This window comes from Euprymna scolopes, chromosome 46 (genome assembly GCF_053919585.1).
Source record: "Euprymna scolopes isolate OS-2025 chromosome 46, ASM5391958v1, whole genome shotgun sequence".
Classification (NCBI taxonomy): domain Eukaryota; kingdom Metazoa; phylum Mollusca; class Cephalopoda; order Sepiida; family Sepiolidae; genus Euprymna; species Euprymna scolopes.
Genome location: NC_136527.1, coordinates 115,781,120 through 115,798,840, shown reverse-complemented (window position 1 = coordinate 115,798,840; position 17,721 = coordinate 115,781,120). Strand labels below are relative to the sequence as shown.

Below are 17,721 nucleotides of genomic sequence, written 5' to 3'. Positions count from 1 at the left end.
ACATGAATACGAAAAGGAAGTCTACATAACTACTAAAAGACAATGATACCATAATGTGAACATTGGTTAAAAACTAAGAAAATATAGTAACCATCTACGATATTAAATCAGAGTGGTGGTGAATTTGGGAGAGGACATTATTATTATTATTATTATTATTATTATTATTATTATTATTATTATTTCACTCACTAGAAGTTGTCTCACAGGCCATCATCAGTGATTGCTCACAGGTAGTATCCTGTCGTATTCGCTGGAAACCGCGTGACAACAAGTCTCCTCAGATTTCCGATGTTCTCCACCTCTTGATCACTTATGTAGATGATTGCACATTATCACAACAGCCGTTTGCCATTGATTTCTCATTGGCATCGGCCATTGGTGTTTCCTGCAGTTTTGGTGACAAAATGCCTCCACATGGTACTAGATTTACACTGCACACTTCCAGTGGAGGTCTGGTTAGTGCTCTCCCACCTCGGACTTTCCATCCTCCCTGATCCTTCACAACTAGTTGGGGTGGCGCCAGTAGATGTTTGGAAATACTCAATGAAAAGTTTTATTTATTATTAAAAGAACGGAATGAAAATATTCTCGTAAAAAAATGTTTATTTTGCGGTTTAAAAAATAAAAAAAAAGATGGAATTTTCGGCTTCCTTCGGTAGAAATAAAAGTTCGAAAACTTCACTTACCGTTCTATTTTGTTAGATTAAAATGATCCCAATGTGCAATTATGATAATTGTAATAATAATAATCTAAATAAAGAATTGTTTTTTTCTCTTTAGGAGAATAAAAGAAATATAATTACAACAGCCACAAATAATAACGAAAACTATTTTTTATGGTTACGTAATTGAACACCGGAAACTTTGGCCACCTTCGTGCCTTTACCTGCATGTTGATCTGGTAATGATGTCACGCTGTCATGGTCAGTGGCATACTCTCTCGATAGCCGTAGCTAAACTGCACAAGTGCTAAATTTTCGTTCTCTTCTATTTACTTGGATGAGTTTTTAATAGGCACCGCCAAAACTGGGGCGGGGGTCAGGTCAGTACTTTTTGACGGACCGTCTTTTTAAAAATCTACCAAAAATCAGGTAATTATCCGATCAATACGAAATTTTCAGCGATTATTAAGAGAAGAATGAACTTTATTACAGTGTACTTATTTTTCATAAACTACATTTATATATATATTTCTTTTTGCTTACAAACCTTCCCTCGTTTTAAAGTGGGAACAAATATGCTTAAAATAATCATCTGAAACTGAACAAAACATATTATGTTGTTGTAAGGGGCAGAATTATAGATTTAAAAAAAATTTGTTTGCATACCTTATTTTGACGTCTGAATATTAGAACTTCGATTGTGTTTAATTATCCCGCTTTTGAGTTTTGAAGTGTGAACTTCGGTGAATATGTTAAGTAAAATAATTAATTTAAGTTAAGCAAAAGAAAATTATTTTTTTTTTAATATTTATACGAAAAAAGCCATTTTAAAATCTTTGACTTTGACAACAACTAAGGAAGATGAGGATAATAGTCCGCAATAAATAAAAATTAATAAATAATACTCATCTCAATAATGAATTCCAATTAAATACTATATATAATGGAAAGATACTTTTCCGCCTACAACAATGGCTACCACTCATAAAATAAAGAATTACACTGCTTCATACGGAAAACTTATTTTCGGAAATGTTAAATAATTTTATATTAAATTGTGTTGCTTTTACGTTGACCTCACCTCAAAAAATGACCATAAAATGGGTGCTCATATTACGTTAAATTAATATAGAAAAGTGATCCCCCACTTTTAAAATCTTTTTTTAAATTTCACACACAATAATAAAATGTATTTATTTACGTGCTTGATGATAAAATTCATCATTATTGACTTTTTTGTTTCTTTTCTCCAAAATGTTTCAAATCTCACACACACACGATAAATAATAAACCTCCACATGTATATACACACACATCAATAATAAACTATAAAACACGCATTAATAATAAACAATAAAAACTCATCAAATAAAAACGATACAAACAAATAACCAATTCTGTACTTTCACCTAACAATTTAGTAAGCATAAGATACCATAAAAATTCAACTAAAAACGAAGGAAACAACCCGAAGTGATAATCACAAATAAAAACAAAGTTTCAGATTTTCAAATATTGTTTTTAATAACAGACAAAATTTTTATTCAAATTACAGAATAGACGAGAAACACGGAAACACACGATAAAAAAAACGAAAATAAAAAATCTTTTTCTTTTTCCATCGAAAAATTAATTTGTTTAAAATTGAAATCCAAACAAATTAATTTGGGATGAAATAAATTTGAAAACACAATATTTTCATTAAAAACGTCAAAACGAATACGGGATGCAAATGGATTAATTCTTAAAGTTTCAAATCCTTCAATTTGAAAAATGTTTAAGTTTTCACATTTTTTGGAAAATGTATGAATTTTTAAATTTGTATCCAAAACAAAAATTTGTTCGTTTTTTTCAAACATAGAAACAAAATTTGTTTTTGTTTTAAAAAAATTTGTTAATTTATAAAAAGGAAAATTTGCTTTTTTTTTTAAAAACAATAAATTATTTTTTCCAAAAAAGCCACAAATGACAAAAATGTTTTCCGTCGAAATTATACAAATGTCGCGAGGTTCGAAGGATTCATTGTTTGTGACAGAACAAAATTTTAATTCAGTTATGAATTCGCCATTTTTTTTTAATTCAACTAGTGATTTATTGTTTCCATCGCAAAGAAAAACGTGTTCCTCATTTTGATCGACGAAAATCGAACTAATAAAGCGATCTTCTTTTGCATCTGGTAAATCGAATCGATTTTCTTTGCTAATTTTTTTTTATTTTGCCAACTTTTTCAAACGTGACGAAGCCGTCACTTTCGTTTTGCAATAAGTTGATGGTTTTGCGCCAATAATCAGGAAATTCGACAAAAATGTCATATTTCGTCTCCAATGATGGCAAAACATGTCGCAAAACTGGACATTGTTGTTCCAACATTCGCATTCCACAAAAAACTTGGACATCTTGACGATCTTCGCTCATCAAATGATCAAAATTCAGCCGCCATGTGGAAATTTCTTGCAGAATTCCATCATTTTGTTTCTTCATGTGCTGACATTTGGCCAATATTTCTTGCATTCCTTCATCGATTTGATCATTCAACCGCAAAGCGTCATGTTTGGCTTTTTCGCAAATCGATTCGTATTCCGACCAGATTTGCACACGTTTTATCGCGCAGTCCGATTTGAATTCACTAACAAATTGCAAAACATTTTCCGTTAATGTCTTCACTTCTTCTTCAAATGACGTCATTTTGTGCTTGAGGATGGGGAATTGCTCCTTGCGTTTGACAATTTCATCACGGACCCTTAACGGGGATACATTTGTGCATGGGGCCATTAGTTCCTTTGCGTGCATAGTGTAACATTTGTCGCAGTAACAATTGCTGCATCCTTTGCAATAGACCTCCAACTCTTTACTGTGAAGAGCACAGTTGTTTGACATCTTCATCACTAACGCAATTGCATCCGACTTTCGCATTGTAGCCAAATCTTGGAACACATGTTCCTTTTTTAGCAATTTTTTGTGGTATCGGATGCAATGGTTACACAAGAGCTTTCCACACTCACCGCACCAAAATTTCGCTACGGATGAGATGTCATCCTCCGAACACCAATCGCATTGGAACTCGGATGAAGATTCGAATTCTTGCCGCATCAATTCCTTCGCGATAATTGGGGAGACACCAAAGTCTTTCCAATCCACAAATTGTGCATGACACTTCGGACAAGTGCAGTTTGTGTTAGTTTCATCCAAAGTTTTTCCGAAACACGACCGACATACGCTATGCAAACATGGCAAGCATTTCGATAGTCGGTTTAGTTGTTGTTCGCAGGCGACACATTGGTAAAGTTGCTCGAATTTATTGGAAGCCATTGTCAAACTGAAATAAAACAAAATAGAAAATGCATTAGATTTCACAATTAAACATTGTTTTAAACATTATTTTGGTACACACACGAATATATATATATATATATATATATATATATACATATATATGCATATACATATAAATATATATATACATATATATATATGCATATATATGTATATATATGTATATATGTATATATATGTAAATATATGTATGTATATATATGTATGTATATTATATGTGTATATATATATGTATATATATATTAAAATGGAATTAGAATACAGAATTAGAATATTAGTAAGTTAGATTATGTAAGCTTTTATTTTTTCCTTATACACACACATACACACAAATATATATATATATATATATATATATATATATATATATATATATATATATATATATATACATATATAAACAATAAAAACAAGGAATATTACAACCAAGCCTTAGCTAGATCAGGATATAAAGAACAAATTAAATTTGTTAAGGAAACTCAAAACAATAACAGAAAGAACAATAAACAATGCAAATATAATGTCGATGAGAAAATATAAAAAAGGAATATAAAAAAGGAAAGAAAGAGCAAAAATAAATACAAAACTAAAACATACAATAAACACGATAAAGAAAAATGAAAAGATAGACCATAATAAAACTGAAAGAGAAATTAAAAAGAAAAATAGAAGGAAGAGCCAGACGTGGTTCAATCCACCGTTCAGTCGCCATATAAAAAATAACATCCCAACCAAATTATAGAAAAACATTTCCCGCAAGATAGTAAACTAAGTAAGATAATTAATAAAAACACTATTAAGCTATCCGTCTCAGCGTCTGCTAACTTAACAAATGCCATAATTGGGTCAAATAACACAAAATTAAACAAATTTTGGAAAAACAGAAACTGAATCTAACAATAGTAAAGAATGTAAGTGCCGGGACCCTAATGAATGTCCAATAAGGGGGAACTGTTTAACTTCAAACGTAGTATACAAATGCGAAGTTATAACAAATAATGAAACTAAAGCCTATCTGGGGAGCACCGGGACTTGCTTTAAGGACAGATATCGTAATCACATGAAACTGAGAAAGAAAAGAACACCAAAAATAACGAAACAAACAACAATGTTAATAAAAATGAAAACAACGATAGAAAGGATCATATCAATAGTGACAAGAATTAGTATAACGAAAATAGAAACAGAAACAACCGGAAAAACAACAAAGAAAAATATGATAGCACGAGAGTGCCCTCCCCTGCATCGGGTAATATAATACGAATTCAAACACTAAGCAAAAACAAAAAAAAAAACAATACTAAAATAAACACGCACAAATATAGAAATAAAATTATATAAAATTATATGATAATTGGAAAAAACAAATAGGAAAAATAGGGAAAATTAAAGCAAAAATAAATAAAAAATAAAAATACGAAAGTACGGATTAAAACGGAAAACTATCTTTACAAAAGATGGAGAAAATAAGGAAGTATGGCCGTGGAAATCTTTTTTACCCGAATACGATGTCCATTGTTAAAAATATACCATTTGTTGTAAAAATCTAAGGGATAAACATCTGAAGAAGTTGATATTTTTACGGAAACATAAATCGTAAAATTGCTAACTCATTAATGAAACGGCTGCAATCGAAAAAATCCAGGAAATAAACGAAGGTTATAAAAAAGAAAACGTAATCTTTGAATTTTCAACAGAATTTTGAACTATATATATATATATATATATATATATATATATATATATATATATATATATATATATATATATATATATATATATATTATGTATATATACACATACACAAAAACACGCATACAAATACGCATGCACCCACATAGTCAAATGTACATGTAGATATTGTGTTTTATATTCATACTAGCGGGGGTACCCGGCGTTGCCCGGGTGTTTAGAGGTGTTTGTGCTCGGGCGGGGGATATAAATCAAAACAAAAGCATCACCCTCTTAAAATATCATATAAAAATGTTAAAACTTTTAAAAAATCGAAAAAAACCTAACGTAAGGCAAACGAACGATGTTAAAATTTCTTAAGATTGGAAAAACAAAAACAAAAAAGAAAACGCGAATATGATGAAAAAAAACCCAGAAAAACGAACGTTAAAACTTATTTAAAAAATCTGAAAAATAAAAACAAAAAAAATAGAACGTTAAAACTTATTTAAAAAATCTGAAAAATAAAAACAAAAAATAGAACGTTAAAACTTATTTAAAAAATCTGAAAAATAAAAACAAAAAAAATAAAACATGAAAAATGAAATAACCCTGTTTCTATATTAAACCTTTAAAAATTGGGGAAAAAAGACATCTCACACCACGATTCGAACTCACAAACTTTAGATAAAGTGTGCAAAACACCTGACACATTACCCGCTTGGTTAGCAGCTTTTTGGGTTTTTTTACCCAACTTTGGCTGGTTGTTTCCCCAAGATGTTGGGGAGGGGGAAACCAGCTCCCTATTGTCCCAGTTGAATAGCAATTGTCTGATATAAGGAGTTTAGCCCCACATTAATCAAAGCTGATTGCTTGTGGATGTTCCCCGGTACGATTGCCGGGAAGAGTGCCTTAGCTTTGAATTAGTTTCGGTTTTATACAAAAAAGCTGATCAAACACAAGACGGGCTGAAATAGCAAGAATTTTGTAAAAATCGACGTACATAAGTCTAGACGCAACGCATGTTCGCAAATCGTACATATTATGATCTAGGGGATATATAAACAGTTCTAAGCGATAGTAGCCCCCCGGGGCCGTCGGCGAAAAAAGCCTTTTGAAGACATACAGAAATGCGCGCACCGCATTTGCCTTTTATATATATAGATTAATTAATTTATATAAGTATTAATGATTTCTTCTTTTTTTCACTGTGATCAATAATTAATATTTAATTATTTTATTTTTTTTATTTTATTTTTACTTATTTATTTTTATTTTATTTTTATTTATTTATTTTATTTGTTTTTTAAATATTATTAATAAAGTGTTGGTACATAAAGGGTGTATTTTAATCTAAATAATTTTCGAAGGATTTCTAAAGAATTTTAAAGTTCACCTACCATTACATTTAAATTCTACAATTTAATAGTCTTTTCAAATATCATGTATTTTAGGAACTTAATTTATCCTTTTAAAAGCGTAATTTCTTCTTAATATTTAATATATCTTAGAAAGTATGTAATTTCAATTATATCATTGAGACTCTTTGGTTGAAAATGATTACAAATTATATTATTAAAGAATAGTGAAACTATGTAAACCGATATGCTAGGTAGAAAGGTAATTATAGCAATGGGGATCATGTTAATTTTATTGAGGGTGTGCAATAATATTTGGTAAGTTTGGAGTGATTATGGAAATTTAGCCTTATTAAGTTGTTAGTGGTAAATTAAAACAAATGGAATACCTAATTTACAATATATATATATATATATAAATGCACTCAAATAAACATATATACACGCATACACATACAATCGAACATTACACATACAACTATACACATATATCAGCCCATACGACATGCATACACACATTAGGACAAGGCATAAGCACATGTATGTGTAGACAAACCTACACACATACATGTGTAGACAAACATACACATATACAAACATACACATATACAAATATACACACATACAAACATACACACATACCAACATACACGCATACAAACATACACGCATACAAACATACACACATACAAACATACACACATACAAACATACACACATACAAACATACACATATACAAACATACACATATACAAATATACACACATACAAACATACACATATACAAACATACACACATACAAACATACACACATACAAACATACACATATACAAACATACACACATACAAACATACACACATACAAACATACACATATACAAACATACACACATACAGATATACACATATACAAATATACACACATACAAACATACACACATACAAACATACACGGAAATACGCACATATATCACATACAGACTTGTTATCGTCTTAGTAGAGTTGTGGATTTTTTTTATATATGTACTGGTTGTATCAAATCAATTATTAATTTGTATTTTAATAAATAAATATATCTAACTTATTCAAACTTATTAAATAATAGCAATTATAGCTTTTAGTATACTTAGATATACACACAAATACAATCATATATATATATATATATATATATATATATATATATATATATATATATATAACTACTTCATTTACTCACATAAATTTTATATACGAAAGTATAGATTTATGCGTAAACTTTAAGTATTTACTTCAAAAGTGCTCAATACATAGGTAGAGCTAGTTAGTAATTTATAAAATATATATGGCGATTAAGCTACACTGCTACACAGAATATTCTGCGTTTCATCCACTATAGGATTCGTCAGGCAAGCCTGACGAATCCTATAGTGGATGAAACGCAGAATATTCAGTGTAGCTTAATCGCCATATATATTTTATAAATTACTATATATATATATATATATATATATATATATATATATATATATATATATACATCCATAATATCTTGTGTTATAAAGACGATTCATCTATCTTAGCATCCGTGTATATATTATTATATACTAGCGGGGGTACCCGGCGTTGCCTGAGTGTTTGTTTCCGGGACGGGGGGGAGTTTTAAAAAATGTTATGGTAGGTAAGTAGGAAGGATCAAACCCGGAGTCATGAGTAAAAGTAGGAAAATAAAGTGTGAAAAAAAAACAAAAAAAAAACATCTGCAACGTTAACAGTTCGGCCACCAAGAAAAGTCCATTCCAGTTGTTTAGGAAAAAAAAAAGAAAAAAAAAACGACTACGGTAGGTCGGCGCGAACGTGAAAATATAATATGAATTGTCCAGCACGCTAATCACTACGCCACAGAGCACTGCAGCTTAGTTTAGTGATTTTAAATAACTTCACATGAAAGAACTACGAAGCCAAACCGGTGTTCTCTTCTCAACTGTTCCTTGTGAACGATCCCCAAACGGTGTTAAGTGGTGGCAGGGGGAGGAGGAATTTATTAGAGAGAAAATATTTTACCACTTCTATTGATCTTAACCGATTTTGGCCGTGACTTCTCAGCAGAAAAAGTATAGAAATCTAAGATTATCGAGGAATTTGAGAAATAATAAGCCTATAACACACCTCAGATATTGTTCTGCCGTTTGTGCATATTATATTTGCATGAAATATCTTGATTTTTAATCCTATTAATGTCAAAATCGGACGGGAAAAAATGAGTTCATTTTATATATATATATATATATATATATATATATATATATATATATATATATATATATATATATCAGAGGTAAGATTTGCAAATTCTAAAACTTCCTTGAAGAGTTATTTGGTGACTGGAGGGTAATAGCTTTCAATGTCGAATTGGATAAAAGAGCATTTCTCTTTATTTTCAATGCTGCTCTCTGCTTTTCGTGGGAGTGGATTTAGATGTAAATTAGCTTAACTCTTGCTCGATCTCACAGGAAGATCTCCTCTCTGCTACAGGTTATTTTTTTACTATCAAAGTCTATCCTCTGGACAATATCATAATTAGAGTTTTTATAATCAGTTGTGATGTTTTTTTAAGCATTTTTTTATATTCGTTTTTTTCTAGTTTGTAAAAGTTATGTGCTATGTTATCAGAGCAGGATATGACGGTATTTACGTAAAGATATAAAAATATAATTTGCTGTCTTTGATTGAGCACTATCAACGACCCTTGTTGAAATTCAATTATTCTTAATTTTTGGATATCTTTCTACCTTATATATATATATATATATATATATATATATATATATATATATATATATATATATATATATATATGCTAGCTGTACCCGGACACGCGTTGCTGTGGCTCAGTTTGTTTAAATGGAACACAAAAATGAAAAGTACAAAATATATGTCTTATGTTTATGTTCTAAATATAAATAAACCAACAAAGTAATGAGGTGACATAAGTGTTACAGTTACACAAATCGTGCTCGTTCCTGGCTCTTACATCCGAAGAAGTTTTTGTTGCTATCGTTTGGTGATCCATTTAAATAATTTGATTCCCTTCAGTAATTTCTCTGTTTTCATCATAAGAGTTATTAAGTAGTAAATTATTCCATATTTGCTGATTACGATCCAATGTTTGACCTGGAGTGTGTATTTATTCCAGGTAGAATGATATGCAAAACTTAAGAATAATTGAATTTAAACAAGGTTCGTTGATAGTGCTCAATCAAAGAGAGCAAATTATATATTTTTATTCTTTATGTAAATACAGTCATATCTTGCTACAGTTGAAACACTTTTTAATGACTTGAATTATACATTTACTATCGTCGTCTGTCACCATGATAACTGTTTTTACGCCTTTTCCCTTTTTCCTCCCCTTAGTGTTTTCACACCCTCCCTATCGTTATATTACCCCCCTTCTTATCACTTTCTATAACTTTTCCCTAAAACCACCATTTTAACCCCTCCCCTTCTTTTAACAGAAACATGATTTTTTCTAATTAATTTAAACTCACAAACTTCAATTTTTGTTTCTTGCCAGTCATGGCATGTTTCGTTTCCTCAAAATTTAAAAAGGTTTGGAACATTTTTAATTTTTGTATTTAAAATTTTCTTGCCTGAGGAAATCAAATATGATTGAAACGGTCTTCACATCATAGCAGGATATGACGGTATTTACGTAAAGATTAAAAAATATAATTTGCTCTCTTTGATTGAGCACTATCAACGACCCTTGTTGAAATTCAATTATTCTTAATTTTTGGATATCTTTCAACCTGGAATATATATATATATATATATATATATATATATATATATATATATATATATATATATATATATATATATGCTAGCTGTATCCGGACACGCGTTGATATGGCTCAGTTTATTTAAATGGAACACAAAAATGAAAAGTACAAAATATATGTTTATGTTTTAAATATAAATAAACCAACAAAGTAATTATAATCAGAATAAAAGAAAAAAGAAGAAAAGAATGTAAAAATGTTGTAGGATAAGTTTTCAAAGAAAAAAAAACGAAATAGTTTGGTTAACTGTTGTTGTTTTTTTATTCCAAGAAAATATAATTTATTGCTTTGAAATATAATCAATGAGAATATTCGTAAACATTTTGGTTCTTTTTCTTTATTGTTGCTAATTCAAAAATCGAAATATTGATTTTCAAGTGACACCAATAGTATCTACTGAATTGTTATGTCACAATAATGAAAATAGCCAAAACTTACGAAAAACGATGAGGGGGAAATTTATAATTAAATGAAATAGTTTTCGAAGAAATTAGAAATTTTAGCTATTTCCCTTGTGTTTACGTCAAGCCACGTGACCAAACAAACATGGCCGAAATCATTTTTTCGTGTAGTCATTCAGGATCGAAATAATTGTAACAATAAGGTATATTTCATTCGTTATTGTTGTAATTGACAAAAAATGTAAGGAGTTATTATGTTTTTTTTTAAAATAAAATATAAACATTTCAGCTGGCCGATTTCACTACAATAATGAAGAAGTGCCCTTTTTAGCGGCAGACCTGTACGATGGAAAACCTCGTATATTTTTGGTACTCTTGCATAATTTGACTCAGTTCTCGGGATTTTTCGTCAATTATGATTCGGGCTCCACCAGCAGTCACCGGAGGCCGAGCAAAGTAACAGATGCAGACGAATTTCAAAACAAACAAGCCAGAAAAAATACAATTAATACAAAATAACAAAAACCTATATATCTATCAATATATGTAATGATATACAGGGTGTTTCAAAAGTCTTGGGAACATTACAAATGCGTATATCTCATGAACTATTCCAGGTAGAAAAATGAAACTGGTGTCATTTTAAAGCTTGCTTAATCAAGTTTTTGGTCAACTAATGATTTTCGTCTTATCTTTCCATGTGCAGTAATGGCGTTCTCTAAACAAGACAAGGCGTTTTGCGTCCTCCAATTTGCAAAGACTGAATCATGGACATGTGTTCAGCGTGCATTTCGCAGGAAATTTAAAAAAGAAATCCCTGAAAGGAAACCCATTGTCAGATGGCATGCTAAATTTGTGAAAGATGGGTGTTTGTGCCCAAGTAAGCGAACAGGTCGCCCTTCAACTTCAGAAGATGCAGTTGAGCAAGTCCGGACAGCCTTTCAGCAGAGCCCCCGTAAATCAGTGAGAAGAGCCAGCAGGGAACTTCAGCTTGCTCCAGCAACTGTCTGGAGTGTCTTAAGGAAACGACTGCAAATGGTACCTTACAAGCTCAAGTTGGTCCAAAAGTTGAAGGACACTGATAAGCCACTTCGCCGTGACTTTTGCATTGCAATGCAAGAGAAGTTGGAAGATAACGGCTTTGATGACCGGCTTGTTTTTAGCGATGAGGCGACCTTCCATCTGAATGGCAAAGTTAACAAGCATAGCACTCGCATATGGGGTACTGAGAATCCTCATGAAATTCTTGAGCACGAGCGAGATTCACCAAAAGTGAACGTGTTTTGTGCAATTTCCAAGAAAGGTGTCTATGGACCGTTCTTTTTTGAAGAGGCAACTATCACTGGTGAATTAGCAGTATCAGAATTTTTGTAGGAATTTTTGACACCCCTAACACGAAACTGCGAATACAATATAAAAATCTCGTAATTTCTCTGTTAAAAGTGGGTTATTTATTTTCTTTATGGATTATACTTCCAAAATAAACTATTACAGTTGTTTTAAAAGTAATAAAAATATTTTTATTTTTTTTTTAAAACAGTAATGAATTTTCCGAACTCAATATTTTTAAATTTTTAAACTCAATATTTTTAAATTTTTAAATTTTAAAAATCTATCAAAATTTTTCTATTGATTCTATTTTTACGATATTTTCAGGGTCAATGTGAAATTTTATGTTCTTTCCAATAAACCGAATATAATATTTTAGACAAACGTTTTTTTTAAATTCACGCCCCCCCCCATTTTCACGCCCCCCCATTTTCACGCCCCCCCCATTTTGAAATGTCTATTAAAAAGTAAATAATTAATTTATGTTTAATAGGTTTATATATCACAAATTGAAGAGAAAAGGTCAATAAATAATATATTCAAATTTAAAACAAAAAAAAAATCAGTTTTTTAGAAATTTACCTGTAAAGTCCGAAGTTTAAAACCTTATTTTATAAGAACACATTTTTTCTTTTTGTCTTTTTTTTTTTTTTTTAATGAAACCTTGGTCCTTGCTCCTTTAATTGAAAAAAAAATTAGGGCTTGAATTACATTTTTCGAGGAGTTATAAGCTTAGAAAGATAGGGGGTCGAATAATTTACGCCTCTCATTTTGAAATGTCTATTAAAAAGTAAATAATTAATTTATGTTTAATAGGTTTATATATCACAAATTGAAGAGAAAAGGTCAATAAATAATATATTCAAATTTAAAACAAAAAAAAAATCAGTTTTTTAGAAATTTACCTGTAAAGTCCGAAGTTTAAAACCTTTTTTAAAAAAAAAAACACATTGTTTTGTTTTGTTTTTTTTTTAAATAAAACCTTGGTCCTTACTCCTTTAATTGAAAAAAAAATTAGGGCTTGAATTACATTTTTCGAGGAGTTATAAGCTTGGAAAGATGGGGTGGAATTATTCACTATTTTCATGAAATTTCTGACACTGCTACTGGTGAATCCTATCTCAACATGATAAAAGACTGGTTAATGGCTCAGTTGGAAGAAGCAGAATCTGATGACTTCATTTTTCAACAAGATGGTGCACCACCACACTGGAGACTTAGAGTAAGGCAGTTTCTTAACACAAGGCTGCCTGGTAGATGGATTGCGAGATCTGGGCGAGGTGAAAAAATCGTGGAAAATGCATGCTCCAAGTCCCGGACCTATAGCGATTGAGGCTGATTGAGGCTGAAGGCGGCTACATTGAATAGATGTCTACTACATAATCAAGTTACTTGACTTGAATTTTTCAATAAAACTTTTCAAATAAAGCTGTAGTGTCGTTTTTTTCACTTTTATCCTTCCACCCTGCATACATATTTGAGCACAAGAATAAAAAGGCATTAGAAATAACAAGCTTTGAGTAACTCGCATTTAGTATAAGTAGGTAAATGTGCATTTCAGGTGCGTAATTTTTTTTCACTTTTGTTTATAAAATATTCTAACACTAAGTTTTTTAAATTTTGAGAATTTAAAGTAGGGGATCAATTTCGTATATAAAGTTAATGTAAAATGATCTCCAGTTTCCCGGTAATTTCACAGATTTTAACCAATTAGACAAATTATCCACTAACCCTAAGTCTGGATGATAAGGTTGTAAAACGGTAGATCCCCCTCTCTTAAATTCCACAAAGTTTGTAAAATAGGAGAAAGAAAAACAAACTATTGTTTTAGAATTTAAAGTCGGGGATTAGTATATTATTTTTACTGACTTAAAACGACAATGGCTTGAAAATCGGTGATCATTTTACATTTAATTCATAGATGAACAAATTAATCTTCCGCTTTAAATTAAGAGTTTTTTTTCTTCTCGTCGTTTAAGATTTTGACATGTAACCACCTAAAAAAGGTAGAATCTTCATTGGATCAGAAGGTTTTAATCTAGCATACAAACATTGAGGGACAATTTTGATAATTTTCTTTTTAATTGTTCAGATTTTTATCGATTAAAGCATTTGAAGATCATCAAATTTTGCGATTATAAAAACATTTTTATGTTCAAAATTATTTTTAACGTAAACCGTGCTTGTGAAGAAATTGATTTTAAACAAATTGTGGTTTTAATACAAAAACAACAATAATTACTTAATTGCCATGTCGAAAATAGTAATATATCAAAAAATTACGAAAATTCGTCGAGTAGAACAACTGCTATTGTGTTTTTAGAAAATAAAATGGTAAATTTTTATGGCGTGCCCAGAAACACCCCCAACCACCCAATGTTAAGAACAGCTTTCGGAATAAACACTCCCCCAACCTCCCCATATTAAGAACAGCTTTCTAGGTTGGGGTTGTTTATTCCGAAAGCCGTTCTTAATATCAGAAGGTTGGGAGGTTTATAACACGCCGGGGCACGTCGTAAAAATTTCCCAATAAAATATATATTGCTATAGGCAAGCCATTACAGAGTCGACAGGGAGATAAGTGTGTTTCGTGTATTCGCAATCTTCAAGGTGTTCACATCTAGTGAAAATGCTATATCACTTAATATTTTGTAAAAATTACGGTCAATGTTAAGATTCTTTCCAACTTACAATGTTGACCTTTACAAGTTTTCGGGGATGCTAAAAACGAATCTAACAGTTACAAATGGTGCAGAGAAATCGTTTTAATGATCTGAAGAAATTACGTTTTATAAAAGTGAAGATCATCTTTTTATATAAATTAACCAAAGCAAAAAAAAAAAAAAAAGCTTTCAGCCCCCCCCCCCCAAATACCATTACGTGGCCATAAAGTGGGTGTGAATTTTACGTTTAATTTTTTATGTAAATATTTTATGATCGTGTTTCATTTTACACACCACAATTGTTACTTTACATAAAAACGTGATCGCCACTAAAAAAAACTATTTTTTCACACCATAAAAGCTATTTTAAATGCTGTATTCGTTTTTAGCAGCCCCGAAAACTTAACAAAAGTTTCATTGTAAAGTTCTTTTTGGAGTTGGAAAGAATTTTGACATTTACTAAAATTACTTTCAACTATAAATAATTTTTACTCGATGAATTTTCGTAATTTTTTAATATTTTACTATTTTCGACATGACAAGTAAGTATTGTTGTTTTTTGATCAAAACAACATATTTTTAAAAATCGATCTGTTAACAAGCAAAATAAATAAATCCTGATTGTCATAAAAAATGTTTTAGAACAAACAATATCAAGAGTTTGAAGTGCTTTAATAATGTTGATATTTAAAATGAAAGACAACCGTAAAATATTCACGCTACAAAAAGGTCCCATTTACAAATTTTATGTGTGCGAGGATGATTTTTAGAAACATGTTGAGATTATTTCGAGTTAAATTTACATATGGAACTGAAACCCTCTTCAAAAATTGAACTATTATGTTTTAAATGCTTTAATAATGAACGAAGTTATTAATAATTGGAGAATATTTTGTCAAAAATGAAAGAAAAAATATCAAAGAGTGTTAGGAATTCATGTGGAAATATCAACGCCAAACAAAACACAATCATTTGACGTTTCATTAACATAGATAAAACACCCTAAACAATGAACAATTCGATTACAAAAAATATAAATAGCTAAAAAATATGGTGTTTAAGTTAGAATCATTAACAATTAATATATAATATTCTGAAAGAATATTATACTCACATGTAAAAAAAATTAAAATTGAACAATTCGATTACAAAAAATATAATTAGATAAAAAAAATATGGTGTTTAAATGACAATTATTAAAAAAATAATATATATTTTGAAAGACTATTATACTCAAATTAAAAAAAACTGAAAATTGAACAATTTGATTACAGAAAATATAAATAGTTAAAAAATATGGTGTTTAAATGACAATTATTAAAAAAATAATATATATTTTGAAAGACTATTATACTCAAATTTAAAAAAAAATGAAAATTGAACAATTTGATTACAGAAAATATAAATAGTTAAAAAAAAATATGGTGTTTAAATGACAATTATTAAAAAAATAATATATATTTTGAAAGACTATTATACTCAAATTAAAAAAAAATGAAAATTGAACAATTTGATTACAGAAAATATAAATAGTTAAAAAAAATATGGTGTTTAAATGACAATTATTAAAAAAATAATATATATTTTGAAAGACTATTATACTCAAATTTAAAAAAAAATGAAAATTGAACAATTTGATTACAGAAAATATAAATAGTTAAAAAAAATATGGTGTTTAAATGACAATTATTAAAAAAATAATATATATTTTTAAAGACTATTATACTCAAATTTAAAAAAAAATGAAAATTGAACAATTTGATTACAGAAAATATAAATAGTTAAAAAAAAATATGGTGTTTAAATGACAATTATTAAAAAAATAATATATATTTTGAAAGACTATTATACTCAAATTAAAAAAAACTGAAAATTGAACAATTTGATTACAGAAAATATAAATAGTTAAAAAAAATATGGTGTTTAAATGACAATTATTAAAAAAATAATATATATTTTTAAAGACTATTATACTCAAATTTAAAAAAAAATGAAAATTGAACAATTTGATTACAGAAAATATAAATAGTTAAAAAAAAATATGGTGTTTAAATGACAATTATTAAAAAAATAATATATATTTTGAAAGACTATTATACTCAAATTAAAAAAAAATGAAAATTGAACAATTTGATTACAGAAAATATAAATAGTTAAAAAAAATATGGTGTTTAAATGACAATTATTAAAAAAATAATATATATTTTGAAAGACTATTATACTCAAATTTAAAAAAAAATGAAAATTGAACAATTTGATTACAGAAAATATAAATAGTTAAAAAAAATATGGTGTTTAAATGACAATTATTAAAAAAATAATATATATTTTTAAAGACTATTATACTCAAATTTAAAAAAAAATGAAAATTGAACAATTTGATTACAGAAAATATAAATAGTTAAAAAAAAATGGTGTTTAAATGACAATTATTAAAAAAATAATATATATTTTGAAAGACTATTATACTCAAA

General features: G+C 29.0%; 1 protein-coding gene across 1 annotated transcript in view; it reads right to left on the bottom strand.

Annotated features, from left to right (window-relative positions):
* Positions 1-2,163: 2,163 nt before the first annotated feature.
* The window catches only part of LOC145270695 (uncharacterized), a 16,065-nt gene continuing 507 nt past the window's right edge, over positions 2,164-17,721 (bottom strand). Inside the window, exon 2 of the mRNA XM_080126319.1 lies at positions 2,164-3,981. Coding sequence (XP_079982445.1) covers positions 2,865-3,974 — 1,110 coding nt within the window. The 5' untranslated portion in view covers positions 3,975-3,981 and the 3' untranslated portion in view covers positions 2,164-2,864. The remainder of the gene's footprint in view (positions 3,982-17,721) is intronic.